Source organism: Syngnathus floridae, chromosome 2 (genome assembly GCF_059516105.1).
Source record: "Syngnathus floridae isolate MCC-2025c chromosome 2, RoL_Sflo_1.0, whole genome shotgun sequence".
NCBI lineage: Eukaryota > Metazoa > Chordata > Actinopteri > Syngnathiformes > Syngnathidae > Syngnathus > Syngnathus floridae.
In genome coordinates this window covers 16,963,559-16,980,210 of record NC_142414.1, presented here as the reverse complement: position 1 = coordinate 16,980,210, position 16,652 = coordinate 16,963,559, and the positions used below count along the sequence as shown (strand labels likewise).

The window sequence follows — 16,652 nt, the reverse complement described above, 5'->3', positions numbered from 1 at the left end:
TTTTTTAAAGCAGACTATCAACAGTGAACATCGTTTCTTATCTGTACATTTTGCAAATATTTCCCATCTTCTTAACGATAACATGATTCTGTCTATCTTTTGATCTACCTCACTCGCAGCAAGCCAGATGTACAATTGGTTTGGCAGTGTAGCCTTTGTCCGCCCCATATCTGTTAATAGTGTCCGCGTTAAATGTTGCTGCTAGGCCACTGAAGCCTGCGAGCCTTGTCAGCAGTTGCCATGGAGAAGAAGCAGGTCGCATCCAGTTCATTGTCCGCAGTCTTATCCTGGAAAATCTTCAGTTATAGTTGCCCTCTTTAATGTCCAGCATTGATTAGCCTCTATTTTCATACACACTTGTTAATGTAATGAGTAATGATTTTTTTTTTTTTTTGTCGTCAGTTCTTTGGAATGAGATGCCAGTACTGATGGCAGAACCACTCAGATTGTGACGGCGGCACATTTGTATTATTCTTGAATAAACAAAAATATTATCAAATATTTAAAAATGGTGCATCAATAAAACCATTTAGTTTGCCAACGTTTTCCAGACTGGACATTGATGTGTCAATGAGTTTAACCCTGTGCAGGCTACATTTTAAAGAAGTGGTAGAGTTTCCATCAATCTTTTCCGTCGTGCTGTCTTCTACCAATCAGCTTTAGTAGTGAAGCTGCTGATGTAAATGATGCGGTTAAGTAAGGCATTTTATGATTCCCCATAGAGTAGTTGCATTGCTGCGTCATCTGGATTTCCACATGCTCAACAGAAATCATCCAGCCACTCTTTTGTTTCTTGTCTTTCAGGTCTGATGGTGATACATCCAGGATAGTCAGGTAAAGTATTCCATTTCTTTTAAAAATATATTTTGGATTGATTATGGCAGCATAGTTTAATAGATGCTTAGGACAGCTAGGATAGGCTCTAAATCGTAAGAGAAAATGGAAAAAAGAAGAAAGAAAGATTTTTGTTTCCTCTGGTCAGTTTTTCAGTGGTGTGCAAGTTTTCCTCCTTGTTTGCAGCTCTTATGCTTTGCCTGATGTGGTGAGCCTCGAATGCTTTCATTAAAAACAGTCAGGTCAAGAACGTCTGCTGTATTTATGAGTGAGCATACCAGTGCTGATCTACCCTGCCCATCAGATATGGAATGAAGACCCGATAGGCCATCATCCTTGTTCTTTTGTCATCTGAGTATGGGTGAGGTTGTTTGGGCAAGGTTTAGTTTAGTCAGTCAGCATCCCCAAAGAATAACTCACCATGCAGGCTGTATTGTTGTATCTAACAGTAGTACAACAAAATCATTATTTTGTCTTCAACTCTGGCCCCCGGAGAGTTATTGCTGTCTTAGCTTCTGTAAGGCACTATAGATCGAGCTTGTGCATGAATGGTAAGGTACAAATAAGCCTTCCCCGCCTATGCTCGTCACTTTTGTCATTTATTGTCGTTTATTGATAAAATGTCTTTAAAATACAATACAAAGTCCTCAACTGACTGACTTTCGACAGTCTCTCTAGTTACATGAGCTTTTGTTCTCGTGGCCTTGTGTTGAGGGTGTGCCGCGTAGGTGGCAACCAAACCCATCCCCCTTATCGCGGGTTTATCAGTTACCATTACATTAATTGTTGCATGTGTGCCATAGAACTGTGTAATTTGCATCTGCTGTCACTTTGCCATTCCCCTTCCCCTTCTCTTAACTTATTCCACATAGCAACCGGTACAGCTAATCCGTAAAGAAGACTCCCATTGTTGTGTTGACTGTAGTGACCTCTTTGTGGCCAATGATGGCCATGACTGTTGTCTTGGGTCTGGCCGCGTTCGTGCATAGACTACAGTAAAAAACCGGGCTGGGGCATGCATCATCTGTTGACCTGTCCGGGGCTTCTATTCAACATATTTTTGTGTGACGACAAAAGCCAGCAGATACAAGCTAATATGTGACTTGAGGGGACCTGATCGTCATCTGACTGTACCGCCGTATACTGTACATGGATGAATATTTTACCCCAGTGCTCCACTTCCACCCCCCCCCTCCTTTTGTGTACCTTTTGCTCAACTCTGAGTGTAAGCATTTCAAACTAGACAGCAGCACTCCTTTTCAGTGGAATTGCCGACATTTTCAAATTGCAGCAAACTGCATCTTGCCTTTCTGTTCCCGTTGCCTTTCATCAAAGCGCCGAGCTGAAAATCACTGCGGCAGCCAAGCAGTGTTGTGCGCACAGCAGACCTGTTGTCATGACATCCATCATCCTGCTCATACGACACATTGTGACACAAGTCAGACCGCCCGGTTTAACATTTTGCGCGCTAGATGACTTGCTAGTTTTCATTATCATTAATAATGAAAAAGCCAGTGAACTTGGCACAGACGCCATAAATAAATAAAACCTGATCCCTGAGGAGTCGTTGTGAACAGGTTTTGTCAAAGTGTGCATGTAGGGAGAGCGAGTCGGCCATGACCGATAATAGCGGATTATTCTCATGCACACTCTGCGGCTAATGATAAAGGAATAACAACAAGGTGCCGTTTAATTGGTGTGCTGTTCTGTAATCAGGATGGATAGCTTCATTCAGATGTGATTAGAACCGAGGCGAGGGTGGCGGGGAGGCTCTCGACACCCTCGCTGACCCGATCGTATTGGATTGTTCTTCAGAGAACGTCAGGCGATAAAGATGCTCATCTTTTTTAATGGGTCATTCATAAAGTCAGAAGAGGTGACAGAGTGCTATGGCACTAATTAGAATCAGCACTCTTAACATTTATATCTGTTTGTTGTCCTGTCCTGAACTTGTACATTACTTTAGGGAGGGCAGCTTTATTTGCACCTAACAGCTGAGCGGATAATTAAAATGTCCAATCGGTTGAAAAGATTTATGAATGATCGCACCGTATCGTATATTATTGAATATTACTTGGATCATTCTACAAAAACATTGACAATCCTTCCTTCAGAGGCTCACTTCATTTTCATTACAAAGAACAGAAGGTAACATTCAATTAAAACAATAACAGAGTAATTTGTTGATGTACTGAACAACAAAGTCAGACCAGATGTGCTAAAATTGGATGGGCGTGGAAGCAACCAAGTTTCTTTGCTTCCAATGGGTTCCGTTTGCTGAAAACAAAAAAAACGCCAAATAAAGCTTGTCAGACTGTCAACAATTTAGCTTTGCTCCACTGATTTGAAAACCTAGACTTCGCAGAATGAAAGCTTTGTGTTGGCGTTGAGTAGCAATTTTCGATACCACTGATATCATTTATTTCCCAATATATAAATATTCCTTGAAATGACATGAATTTTAAATTAATTAATGGTAATTTTCTATTCATCCAATTTCTAGTTCCTGATCGTAAAATGGCCCAAAAAGGTTGACCGATACTGGTATGGGCCAAAGTTGTAAGTACCGATATCCTGAAATTATGGTGGTATCGGCAATGATACCGATATCTGGTATTGGTACTCGCCCATCCCTACATACAATCTAGTGGCAGTACATGTGATGGCCATGCGTACAGAGAGCAGACGTGACTTATGTGTGCATACGGTCTGTCAATATCTATCCGTTGTTGTCTCCCTCCCTATTCTCCCTCGCTCCCGGTTGCCATAGAGAGCAATGCTCATCTTCGCAGACTGCGCCTTCTTGCGTGTCTTGTCTTAGTCCCCTTTGACCCTCTGAAATGGATTTCAAGTCCTTCTAATCAGGCATTATTCTACAGAGGCTATCCAGAGCTAAAACAACACATCATATGAGTGTGAAGCAGAGAGAAAGAACAATCGAACCAATTGGTGCTGGAACATCATTGTTGATTATAAACAAGGACTGCGTGTTTCAGTCTGCTGGGCTTGGCTGATGTCATAGTGATGTCGTCCTGAACATAATGCAACCATTTCTATTGAATCTAAGTTACATTTTCAACAGAGTGCTACCCCCGCCTCTCGCACAAAGTCAGCTGGAATCAGCTCCAGTTCACACTGGTGAGAACGAGCGGTATAAAAACGATCAGTACAGTGCAAATGTTATTGCTAAAATAAAGCTACAAACATTTTGGGAGGAGGGGCGCTGCCAATGACAGATGCAGATCAGCAATGTCCTCCTCCGTTGCCGCAGATCTAAATACACCACGTTGGAAAAGCGGGTCTTTTTGAAGTGCGGCAATTTGACTTTGAGCACACTGGTTCCTCTCACTTGCTGCTACTTTGCTCATTTTTTTGCAGCAGAAAGTCATTCATGGAAAATGAGGAAAAAATTGACTATCGGAGTAATTATTGCGAGGCAGGAAACTACTTCAGGCTCCTCCATTGTAGCTGAGAGGAGGCATTTCTAAAATTAATAATTCATTATGCCAAAATAATGGCAAATGCCGCCAGCTGTGGCATACTTACTCAACGATATTACTCAGGGCCTCGGTGCAGCATTCATCAAATAGGAGATGATTACAGTATGGGCTGCATTGAAGACATTTCTGCTGATTGCTCATTGGTTTGTGGAAGATTAGCAAAGCAACATCTTGGACGGGGGTGGGCGAAATAATCACAGTAAAGTGATCAAATGGCGACCTGTCCAGGTTTGCCCCAAAATTAGCTATGATGGGCTCCTGCAGCTCACTCACAATCAAAATGAGGACAAGCTGGATGGAAAACGGAAAGATGGCTGGCTGATTGTGTGGATTTGCTTTAACGTGCCAGAAAATGTTGCTTTAGTTTGTCCGAAGACATTTCTTTCTCCTTAGAGACAAGCTGTGAGAGTGTGATTGCGTGTTGACAGATAGAGAAACATGCCTGCCTCGTGTCTGATGGGGGCACAGCTCAGTAGCGTCTCGGTGGACATTGTGTCCTGTGAAAGAAGATGACAAATGTCACAAGCTATGATCGGGGGAGGACAAAACGTCCCACACAAAAAACACAAACCATCGTCACAAAGACTTTTATATGGTTGTAGAGCATACTTTTTTTTTTTTTTTTTTGTACATGCATAAACATGCACACACATGAGGTAATGTGTTGACTGGAGCATGTAAAGAAGAACGCCGTTGTAATTGAGGATTGCTGCTCTGGTGTGTTTGTGTGTGCTCAGCAGTTTAAGTTGACTTCACAACAGCATAACGTTCATTGTTATTCATAATGCAGTGCATCGGTGCAGGTTTGCAACAAACCCTCCCTTGAGGCAGAGATATCGATTCACTCTGCAGACGCTAACATTAAAGTTGATTTCAAGTTGTCATTTCACATGGTAGCTCCTTCGCAAAATATTATTCTTTCATTTTGGATAGGCTTCTTGTCATGGTTATACAATCCGAATTCAAGCCATGTCGTTCTGCACCTTGAAGTGTTTTTCTTGCTATGTTTTATTTTCTGTGTGCGTTTAAACTTAATAGAAGGAAACAGCAACTGGTAATAACCGTGCCTAAACTGCTTCTAAACCGTGTTACTGGTGCACTGGATTGTAATAAGGAGAGCAAGTGTCCGTGGTTGTCATGGCAACCCTGGATCAAACACTTCAATGGCCTTAATATTGGCCGACCAGCCAGTACAGCTCTCACGTTGTTTGAAGTAGCTTTGGCGCGAACGTCTTTGTAACGAGGTGCATGCAAGTGTGTACGAACAAACAAGAAAAAAAAAAAAAGATGTCAAGCTTTTTACCGGCTTGTGTATATCCAAACAAAATATCATCCAGCATCTCTTCCCTGGGTAGGAGAGCTTTTTACTCGCTTCTCGACACTTTCCGGCTTCTTTTATAGCCCCGAGCGCTGGGCTCTTGGAGCAGCCGTGATCGATCAAATGCGTGAAATACATAGAAGACAGCTTTGTTTTGGTTGTTTACGTCCACAAGAAATCACCCTGGGCTCACTCCTCTTCTTATCAGTGCATTCCTTGCTTTTGGACTCAAAATTGCAACCTAATGCTGCACGGGCTGGATATATTCACAGCTACTAGACTTCACTTGCAACTTGGGGCTAATCTCCTAGTGGAACCAATGGACATCATTCCAAATCAAAGGCGCTCCTCACATTTGATTTATGGTTTGTCATCATACAGGGCAAACTTGTTTTGGACAAGAGTTCCCTTGAATGAGTTTCATTATTTTTCCCGCTAATTTTGTCGTCGAGAGTGAGTGACAGCATTCTGTGAGAATTGCCTGCCTCCATTCGACATTGCAGCCTTATTGGGATGTGACGGCCTTCCAACTATTAACTAGTCTATTCATCTGGATGCGGCACTCGAGAAACTCGTGTGTTAAAAAAAAAAAGCAAATTGTCACTTGCAATAAGTATTTGTGAAAATCATAGAAAAAAAACATTTGTATAATTATTTGTAGCACATAAAGTGCTAAAGGACAATAAAGGATAAACAAAGGCAAAACAGATGATGCATGAATGAGGCGGAGTCAATTGTTGGGCTTTGCTGACAATTCAGTTTATTGCAACTTTGTTCTCATAACTTATTGCGACTTGTCCTCCTACAGGAGACATTCCTCGCTTCCTGGCCAAGTCACAGAAACTCCCGGAAGCTTAGTGTCTGTTGGCACCAGAGGAGTCATACCATGTCGCAAGTGGAAGTCCGCTTCCTTTGGGTACAGTAAGCGTTTACTTTCCATCATCACTTGATTGTCCCACAGCCACAAACGCATCCCCCCCACTGTTATCTTGTTAACCTTTCAAAGTGACCCCCACCCATGCTCAGGCTAATCAGCCTTTGTTGCGGCCACTGCGTCACTGGCGAGGACGCCGCAGTTGGCCGTGCAGTCATATCCGCGTCGTTGCCAGCTGTTCTGAGCATTTTTATGACCCAACAGAGTCAAAGCTGCATCGCTATTTGTGTGCACAGAAAGCAAAGCCTATTAAGCTTGGTCTTAATGAAATATGATGCCCGTATCTACTGTATGTGCCTTCGGCTCTTCTCGCCCATTAGCCCGAGCCGAGCTGCGAGAGTGTCTTGCGGCAAGTGCTGAGATGTAAGCGCAGGCGGCGGGCGGCATCAGTAGGACAGACTTAGGGGGGGGGGCTTCAAAAGGCTGGAGATAGTTTTCAAAGACGCCTCCCAAGGCTACGTGCTTCGTCATCAAACAGCCAGCGACTAATCCATAACCCACTTTTGGCTCGCGTGCCGTGCCGTGCAGCCCACAAATAAATCCCAGTGTATAATAGGAGCTTGTTCTATTTTTAAACAGCAGTGTTCAGAAGTTTCTGACACGTAAGATCACAGGTGGTTCGTTTTTGCAATGTGGCTTGCTATTTGTGGCACATACCTCACTCGTATGTCTCGCTTCTGTTCGGTAATCTATTTGTGATTGTTTTCAAGTAAATCTCATTGTTCAACAAAACATTCAACTGTATATTACATAATGGAAGCATTAAACTTACCAACAAAGAAAAAGGCTTTAAGAACAAAGACTTTGAAAACATTTTATCCTAGATTGCATCACTAACATGAACACACCATAATGCCTGTAAAAAAACCTTTTTTTCCAGTAGTAACTTTTTAGGGGGCGGGGTGGAGGATGTACCTTTAAATTATGTTACAAGAAAATGTTTCAAAGAGACATTTGGAATTTATATTTAAATAAATAGAAGTTAACCTTCATTTCCTGCTTATGTACTAAAATCTCATATATATACATAACAGTGGAAATGGTGGTTTTCATTTATTTTCTTCTAATTTATTGTCTGTCCTCAGTACAACATTTCAACATGTTTCATCTGTGTTAGTTTTGGCCTTTTCAAGAAAATCTACTTCCCATGAATCCACATTCTGGATGTGATATCTCACTTTTTGGAGGAAAGTTTAGGATTTTAATCTGTGTATACTACTCTTAGATTTCAACTCTGTTCAGCTGAATTATAATGAAAAAAAAAATCAGCTAGTTGTTTCTTATGATCCATCTCCAATATGGCAAAGTAGCCCCCATAAATTTAGTTTGGTAAATATTAAAACTTCACATATTAAACTTGACCTAAAAAATATACATTATGTAATCTTGCATCAGAGGGGAACAAATTACCAAGAGAACAAAGTCCCAGCTCAGTTCTCTTTTTTTTTTTTTTTTACCCCCCACATTTATGATTTCAGATGTTCTGTTTCATCACTACAGCCCATGGGTATTTTTTCTCTAGTGCAAATTTCAGTTTTAGAGTGAGAAAAACCTATGCTTGCAATTTGTGCTATGCCAGCAATATTGCGCATACATGGAATCTCGCGTCACGTGTGGCAAAGGTCCTGTGTCGTATTTGAATGTGGAATGTTTGCACTTCTTCAGTTGGATGTCTGTGAACAGTTTCTCACATAACTTTTACAGTCTTACCTTTCTACATTTTCAAAACAGAAAGACAACCTTGAAGAAATCAGTAAAATGCCAATTGAAACGCGCAGTGTGAAAAGGGCTTGTGGTCAATGCAGGATAGTTGCAGACATTGTTTATCAATTTCAGACAGGCCCCTGCTGTTACCTTAGCCCTGACAGTCTTGGTTGCAAACGTGAGAATGGAGCAGAGCCTTAACGCGGCAACATCGGCGCGCTGTTCAGAGTTGATGCAATCTCGTGGGGCCGCCTATCACGTTCATTGCTTGCGGTGCAGCTGCAAAAGTGAAATAGTCGAATAACGTTTCCCATAGGGCTGACTTAAATCTTTACCTCTGTTCTTTGCTTGTCTGTGCTCCCACGCTGTATCACTTAGCTGTTTTTTTTTTTTCCCCCTCGGCCAACCTTTTGCCTCGCTTGTATCCTAGCAGTTGCATTTAGTGAGCAATTGTGCTGCACGAGCAACATCGTAGCTTCACCGCGCCGAATCATTTTCTACACCCAAGTGTGTTTATTTTGGAGCCAAGTTTGCCAGCGTAATTGGTGAGCTCACCGATCCTGCTGATGTTAAACCAAGCGAAAAGTTTGGATTATTTTCAAACTAAAAATTTGATCCATCATTTATGGCCTCACCTAGGGAGCTAAAACTAAACATGTCAAACAAAGTCCAGATTGATCCTCTTTTCTCCCTGCCATGAGCATGAAGCAATCAGCACGCTTGATGCAATCTCCACCGACCGCAGCACATCAACAATAAAACAAAAAAAGCTGACTTTGACTTTGAATAAGCGGCTTCTTTGCATTTGACGACCGCTTTCCAAAGAAAACGCATAAATCCCGCACCCGTAAGCTTTTCCAAAGAAAGAAAAAGCATGCCGGTGCAGGCGAAACGTTATTAGCTAAGGTTATTGTGTTGACCCGGCGCCGGTAGCCCCGAAAGCACTGCAAGATTAACGTCAAAGACAATTACCTGTTAATCCAGTACGGGCATCGTGCCAATGCGTAGTAGCCTACAGTTTATTTGAAGGATAATTCCATATCGGTACTCGGTTGAAATGTTTTAAAGTTTTTTTTTTTTTTTAATAGTACGCTAACTTGATATTAGAATGCATTTTGTCCTTCAGACCGGGAAACTCCAAAATTGTCATCTTGCGAAACAAATGAAAATGATCCTTCCAACATGCCCAAACATCCTCCCCCGATATATATTTATTCTCACAGAGCTCTCCTTGCATCTTCTTTTGTTTTTCTTTCACACCAAGTTAACTTTTTCAGTCTGATATCTCAATCAAAAATACCTGTGACAGGATTAACAACTAAATAGCATGAGATTGACAGAGATAAAGGTGAGGTGGGGCGTAAGTCTCTCAGCAAGAATTTACATTCACCCCTGAAAGTCCCTGTGGTAGCACTAAAAGGTCATGAAGCCGCAAATATCGAGCTGCCCTGTTTATGTGTTCCGGGTTTCTGATTTTGCGCCTGGCCATTAGTTTAGAATCTAAACAAAGCGCTCCTTGTGAATAATTCACATGCTTTATGATGCTCATTATGGAGAATGAATGGATCACAATCTTTGATTATCTTCAGCAGACCCAGGAATCTTATAGAAATGCAAATTTGAATTATTCAAACTGTTTTACTACGAAGCTGTGGTAAGGCATGAAGAGTGTGGTTTGGAGTTGGCCCCCCCTTCCGCTTCCAACAAAACACGATGCACCAGTGCACATGGTGGTGCATAAGCTTGATTGGCCTCCAGAGTCCTGACCTCAACCCAATAGAACACGTTTGGGATGACTTGAGCATTGTTGTTCTATCCAACAATGTACCAAAAATGTTAAGGGGAACATTTTTTTTAAACAAATACAAATATATCATAAAGTGGTTGCACAAAATAAAATCTGGATCCAGACACGTTTTTTGTTAGATTAATAGTCTACTTAAAAAACACTTCTGGATTTTTGACGTTTTTATTTTGTGCAACCATTTGACCAAATGAAATGTAATTTCAGGATATTTTTTTCCATGTTTTACAATACTGTCAACTGTATTGTGTTCAGCTTTCCACATTCCACCGTATTGTCATTGTTCATGAAGTTTTCTGGGTTGTAGACATTTTTTTGACTTTATGTGTTTACTGTTTGTTATCGCACGTAGTAACACACACTGTTGTGTGGATGAAACACAAAGGCAAAGATAAAAGACCTTTCAGCTTTGTTTGAATCTGAATTCTTTATTCTTCCTTTTTAATTTACTGCTGTCTGTAATGTTTTGACTCCTCCAGATAGGAACTTGCAAACATTTTAACAGACCAGTAAAAAAGCGTGTGTGGTGTCGTTAAAAGCCTGCAGTTGTCTTTTCAGCTTGTGTTTTATCATTTGTTCCCAGTTAATTACAGGGCCTGCTGGAACGCAGAGTTTTGACTCCAGAGTAAAAGTGGTCATGTGGCTCATAAGAATTTGCTTTGGCTTAGTAAAACACAAGAATGTGTGTGTCTCTCTCTCTCTCTCGCTCTCTCGCTCTCTCACTCTCTCGCTCTCTCACTCTCTCGCTCTCTCACTCTCTCACTCTCTCGCTCTCTCGCTCTCTCTCTCTCTCTCTCTCACTCTCTCTCTCTCTCTCACTCTCTCACTGCCCTTCCCTATGCTGAGTTGCGTTTCTGAGCCTTTGGCCGAGAGACAAGGGCAGGCAGGGGTGTGTATATTTCCTGTCTGCTCTTCCTGTGCTTCCATTGTTTTGCATGTGGAGTGCTGCGGTGGACCTAATCGCTTTTTGAAGGCTCGTGGTGTCCCAATATAACGATGCTCGGGAAACATTTATTATAATTGCTGGATTCGTTTAGATTTTATGGCTCGGTTGAAACAATCGTGCTTGTAAAAGGGCACTTAGGTAAATATTGTGAGTCACCTATAAAAAGAAGTTGTATAATACAGGATAATCATGTTTGATGATTTTTTATGGTTCTAAATGGGCAAAAATGCAAATTATACCACAAACCAACCTTGCCTCATTGAGTGATACTCATGAAAGTTCGGAACATTCAGAGAATTTTTTAAACAAAATAGATGTAACAATAACAGATTAAAAAAAAATACAATCCTAAATTGTTTGCTATTGTAATTGCCTTTGAAAAGTAAAATGTTAAGTTCAGGGTACGTCATTTTCACCAGAATAATAGAGATCACACTCAGTCCCAGACATTTGCGTTCATGTTGCAGAAAGCCGAGGCCGTCGCGCTTTGATTTCATGTCAGTGGTGTGCGAGGTGTGCACAGCCGCAGCCGCGGATATAAATGTCATCGTATTTTCTAGTTTTTCATCTCGTAATGCTGTTGACCAATGTATTTGTTGTGGTCGTGAGAGGAACTGTGAGAGGGGTGGTCAGGACGCCAGCGACTTATATGCCATGTTTCAATCATAGCAGATGCTAACGTTCTGATGCTCTCTGCTCCCAGACGTGTTGTGGCTAGACTGTTGTGCTGTGCAGGAGAGCGGATGGATGGACGGACGGACGGACGGACGGACGGATATAATAAAAAATAAATAAATATCAAATTATTTACAAACTCAAGCCATAATTAATGTTACCTTTAATCTGTGCATCTGACTCGAAAAAATATATTAGAGACAAAGCAAACATAAACTGACATAATGTGGTTGTATAAGTGTACACCCCCCTACTTAAGTGGCTGTATTCAGAGTTAACCATTCAAATTTGAATGTTAAATTGGAGTTAGCACACACCTGTCACCATTTTAAGTGTATCCAGTTACTTGGTTTCAGTAAGTACTCAAAAGTACTCGCACTGGAAAAATGTGGTCTCAAGTATCCCTAATTGCGTGTGTGTGTGTGTGTGTGTGTGTGTGTGTGTGTGTGTGTGTGTGTGAGTAAGAGAGAGAGATTTTGATTGCAATGAACAAGCTTACAAGAGCACATCAGTCAAGGGAAACTTGCATGATGTATGATGCGGTCAAGGGTTAGGGTTTGCCCATTCCCCAATCTTCTATTTGCACTCATGCCAAGGCACAGGTTGATGCTTGTTTCTGTAGCAGTTGGTCCACTTGCAATATACCTACCTTTGGTAAATTCCTCCCTCCAGCAGTTATGTAAGTCACGTAATGCCTGGCGGCAGAGCACAGGTGTTACATTTCCACACAAAATCATGTGTGACATTAGTGTGAACCTTGAGCTTGTTACCAAGCTCTGCCCAGCCATCCTTGGGAAACATGTCCTTTCTCTCTCAACCTGCGTTTTGCTTTCACTCCGTTATGCGATGACACTTTGCCGAGTAAATTAGATATAGCAAGAGATTAGCGATACAGTGTGACTCGCGCATAGCTTATCCTTTCATCAACTCCCTGCCCCAGTAATATCAGGCGAACAGGCCTCGGAGCTCTTCAAGTCTTAACTCCCTGTCTGATAGGGTGCATTTGCAATTCCGCAGCTCCGCATCAGTTCGCAGATCAAGCCAGGGGGGTGATGAGGGGCTGCTTTTCGGCGAGCTCAGAGGTGATGGAGCAAGGACTTAGTGCACATTTCTCTACGAAGACAAAACAACTGGGGAGTATGATAGCTTGTTCTCAGCTGATTTATACCACTCAAGTAGAGGATTTTGGTGGGTGAGATATTAACCAGACAATGACGCGGGTCTAATCCACTTGTGTGTGTGTGTGTGTGTGTGTGTGTGTGTGTGTGTGTGTGTGTGTGTGTGTGTGTGTGTGTGTGTGTGTGTGTGTGTGTGTGTGTGTGTGTGTGTGTGTGTGTGTGTGTGTGTGTGTGTGTGTTGGGAGTGGGGGGGCAATAACATTGGGGGTTCATGGGAAAGTTTAGCCCCTCTAAGGTGTCCCAGGAGGCAACCAGTTCATTCAACATCCACTATTCTTCTGTACTGTGTACCATTAGCATGTTTTAAACTAATGGAGACACTATTCTTGCTTTTGACATTTTCATGTTTTAATCTGTTGGGGTTTTTTACTAGTTTTTTTTTTATTTTTTATTAGAGTTTCAATAATGGCTTGTGCATTTCAATGTTGAGTGCAAAGTTTATCTGCCTAGCTGTCCGCCACTCTCAGGCTGCTGTTTCACTTGAATGCCCTGATCCTCCCCCAGCCCAAGCCCTGCCCGCCTTCAATGCCAGAGTGGCACTTAATAGAAGAAAGTAACCCCCAGCCCAAGCCCTGCCCGCCTTCAATGCCAGAGTGGCACTTAATAGAAGAAAGTAAAATAGTGTAAATCCACTTTACATTATCCCTTAATGAGTGTGCTAACAAGAGGAAGGCGATGGTGTGACAGTGTAAGCGATCACAGGAAAAGTGGCAACCATAATGACAAATGATACACACTCAGAAGACCTTTGTGCCAATGTTGTCTTCCAGCGTTATTCTCAGAGTTCCCATAAATCTTGCGAAGATGTTGTCATCAGAAACCCTGTTGACATTTGTGACTGGCAGAACAGAATCTTGTCAGATTGTTTTTATTCCGATACCTGGGCGTTTCCAATCCTTTGAAAATTGCGACCAGTGGAAATGACAATAATGCTTGATTGGTGCTTACTTGATGTGGAAGACTACTAATACAACTGCAGGCTGTGAGAGAGCGTCCAAGTGGGCTTGCATGTATGTATGTGTGTGGGTGTAGGAGTGAGTGAATTGTGTGTGTTGGCATCTCTTCACCAAAAAGTCTTATCTTCTGCAATCAAGTCTCAGTGTGGGCCAAGATATGGTTCTTTCTCTATGTGACAGTTAGGAGCTATGAGACAGCTCTTTGTTTGGGCCTCTTTGAATGTCTCGTTTTTTTTTCGAATGTTCCACGGCTCGAGGCCACATCGAGAACAGTAGAAGCCTTCGCACTGTGCCCTCTATGCATCAAGGTTCAAAGTCGCAGCATAACATTTTTATAAAAAAGAAAAGAAAAAACAACACAAAGACAAAAAAACATCTCGCATTTAATCTCAATGGAGGTTTACTGTCTTGCACGTTAACTCAAAAGTTGTTGCAAATCAGTATTTTGGACAAATGTACCAGGACTCTTAGTCTTTGTATCTACGGAGAGCAGTTGTAGTAACAATAAAAAAAAAAAATTAAAAATGGGGGAATTTAGTCGTGATCACGTTAATTTACTGTCTGCAAACTGAAACTGACGATCACGTTCCCAAACAATAACTCTGCAGAGGGGATGCACTGCCACCTTGTGGAATCCCAAAGCACAACATTCAATTAAAAATAATCCCAGCAATGTGAAGACCTTTGCGACTTTTGTGTGATTAAGTAAGGGCTGTATAAATAAATTTGACTTGACTTGATAAAAAGTATAAAAACTGAAAGAATAATGCGCTTGTCTCAATTTACTCACATTTACACATTAGAGTGAAATCTGGGCCAGTTGAATAGAACACAAAATTGATTGCTGGAAACCACATGGCTGTACCATCTTCCAATTTGTGATTCCACAAGTTGTGCATTATTTAGTTGTTGCATTATTGTGCCTCTCTAACATCGATAAACAATATATTTGCAGTGAATAGATAATTTTCATCGAAATGAACTCATATTTTCCGCCCCACCTCTGATAATGACTCCAACCAAGGCACCCCGTTGAGGAATCACTGCGCTAGGCACAAGTCTCCCGAGGGTGAGATATGCCCTCCTACAAAGCAGCATGGGAGTAGGCGAGATGTACAAGTCAGGCTATTCCAGCAGGAGTCTTGTTCATATAGACCAAACAGCGCAGCGTGTCTTGTCGGCTTGGTAGGAACGATTCTGGAGAACGGCCTGACCCCAAGCAAGAAAAAAAAAACATAGTTGTTCTGCTTTGAGGTGTCAGATTGTACAGAGCTTGTTCTTTGGGCCCAATCAGATGTGTTAAATCAATTCAAAGGAGTCTGGCTGCCACTTTTGTATAACATCCTGTTCAGGGTCACTCACTTTTCTTGGTGACTTTGGGCAAAATGTAGAATATATCACGCACTGGCCAGCAGTCAATCACAGGGCGATGAACTGTAAACAATGCACTGAGTGGGAAGTTATATAACGCCAGCTGCACAAAAATTATGCAAACTACTGTAACGCTAAGATCCTTTTCCCTCATTATGAATGAGTTTTAAAAGCATTCATGAATTTGTAGTATTTCAGTAGTAAACTCAAAAAGACGGAATTAAGAATAATGTATCTTTTTCAAAGGGTAACAAACGCCATCTTTAGCTATCATGATTGACGAATATATTACCTGAAAGTCCCTAGCGAAAGCTACAGTAGTATTGCATAAAATAAAATATATGTTCAACAAATATCTGCTGTTAACATTTTATATCATATTGATTGTTCTATATACGTACTTGACCGACCATGTAGTTGCGATAGAGAGCCCTCTAATGTCTTTATAAAATATAAGCTAGTGAAACCCCATAATTCAAGATATGTTAAAAAACAAATTTTGTAGGCTAACAAAAATATTTTACCTAAAAATATTCAAATCAAGTTTGAAAACATACTATGCAACTACAATCGGAAATGCACCAAAATAGTTCAAATGCAAAGATTTAGAACCAAAATGATGGAAAGTAGCAGTGTGAAGTTATTGAACGACTCACAAACATGGAAACAGTCAAGTAAACTAGATTTAACTATGATACTGTGATAGGTGGAATTCTTTATTTGTTGTAAAAAGGGGCAGAAAACGTAAGCTTTATTTTCCCTCTGCGCCTTTTGATTCGAATTTTTATTTTGTAAAATGTTGACTTTTTCCTTTTTTATGATCAGTAAGAACACACAGGTGCAGCAGGCAGCCATTTATTTTAAAAAATTTAATTTATTATTAGTATTATTATTATTAGTAGTAGTAGTAGTAGTAGTAGTAGTAGTATTGATGTTGTTGTTAATAATATTAATATTAATAATAATTATTATTATTATATTATTATGTTGTGGGTTTTTTTTTTTTGCCATTGCAGTTTACTTGTAGTTCCCCGATGGTTATTTTTCAATTCCATCCTCCTAAATTCCAAAACATACACACCACTGAACTAGAAAACAATGTGTAAATAATATATTAACTGCTATTACTTTTCACATTGCTTTTTAACCTTCAGGCGACTCAAAGTACTTTTTACATTGTCGTCTCACTCAGCGTAAGCAGCATGTTGTGACGAGGCAAAGGTCAGACCTACAACATTTCAGCTGGCGAGACTGCCCATGTGGACTTGTTTAATAATACCTTCTTGAGCCAAATTTCAATGAAACAGATGTTGGAAGCGAAATACAGCTAGGAAATATTTTGCAGTTTAGCGGTCTGCGCTAGTGCCTATGTATTTCTCGCGTGTGGTACATACACTAGTTGAGACTCAGTGTATTTGATGGTGCACAAACA

The 16,652-nt window shown here is 41.1% G+C and overlaps 1 protein-coding gene across 4 annotated transcripts in view; it reads left to right on the top strand.

The window, feature by feature from the left end:
• The window catches only part of LOC148402242 (IQ motif and SEC7 domain-containing protein 1-like), a 74,044-nt gene that overhangs the window by 13,373 nt on the left and 44,019 nt on the right, over positions 1 to 16,652 (top strand). For 2 of the 4 annotated variants that reach the window (XM_088358120.1, XM_088358171.1), the window contains exons 2-3: positions 805 to 834; positions 6,461 to 6,568. In XM_088358120.1, the coding sequence (XP_088214246.1) occupies positions 805 to 834; positions 6,461 to 6,568 (138 nt within the window). The remainder of the gene's footprint in view (positions 1 to 804; positions 835 to 6,460; positions 6,569 to 16,652) is intronic. The other 2 variants (XM_088358125.1, XM_088358134.1) reach the window with 2 other exon arrangements.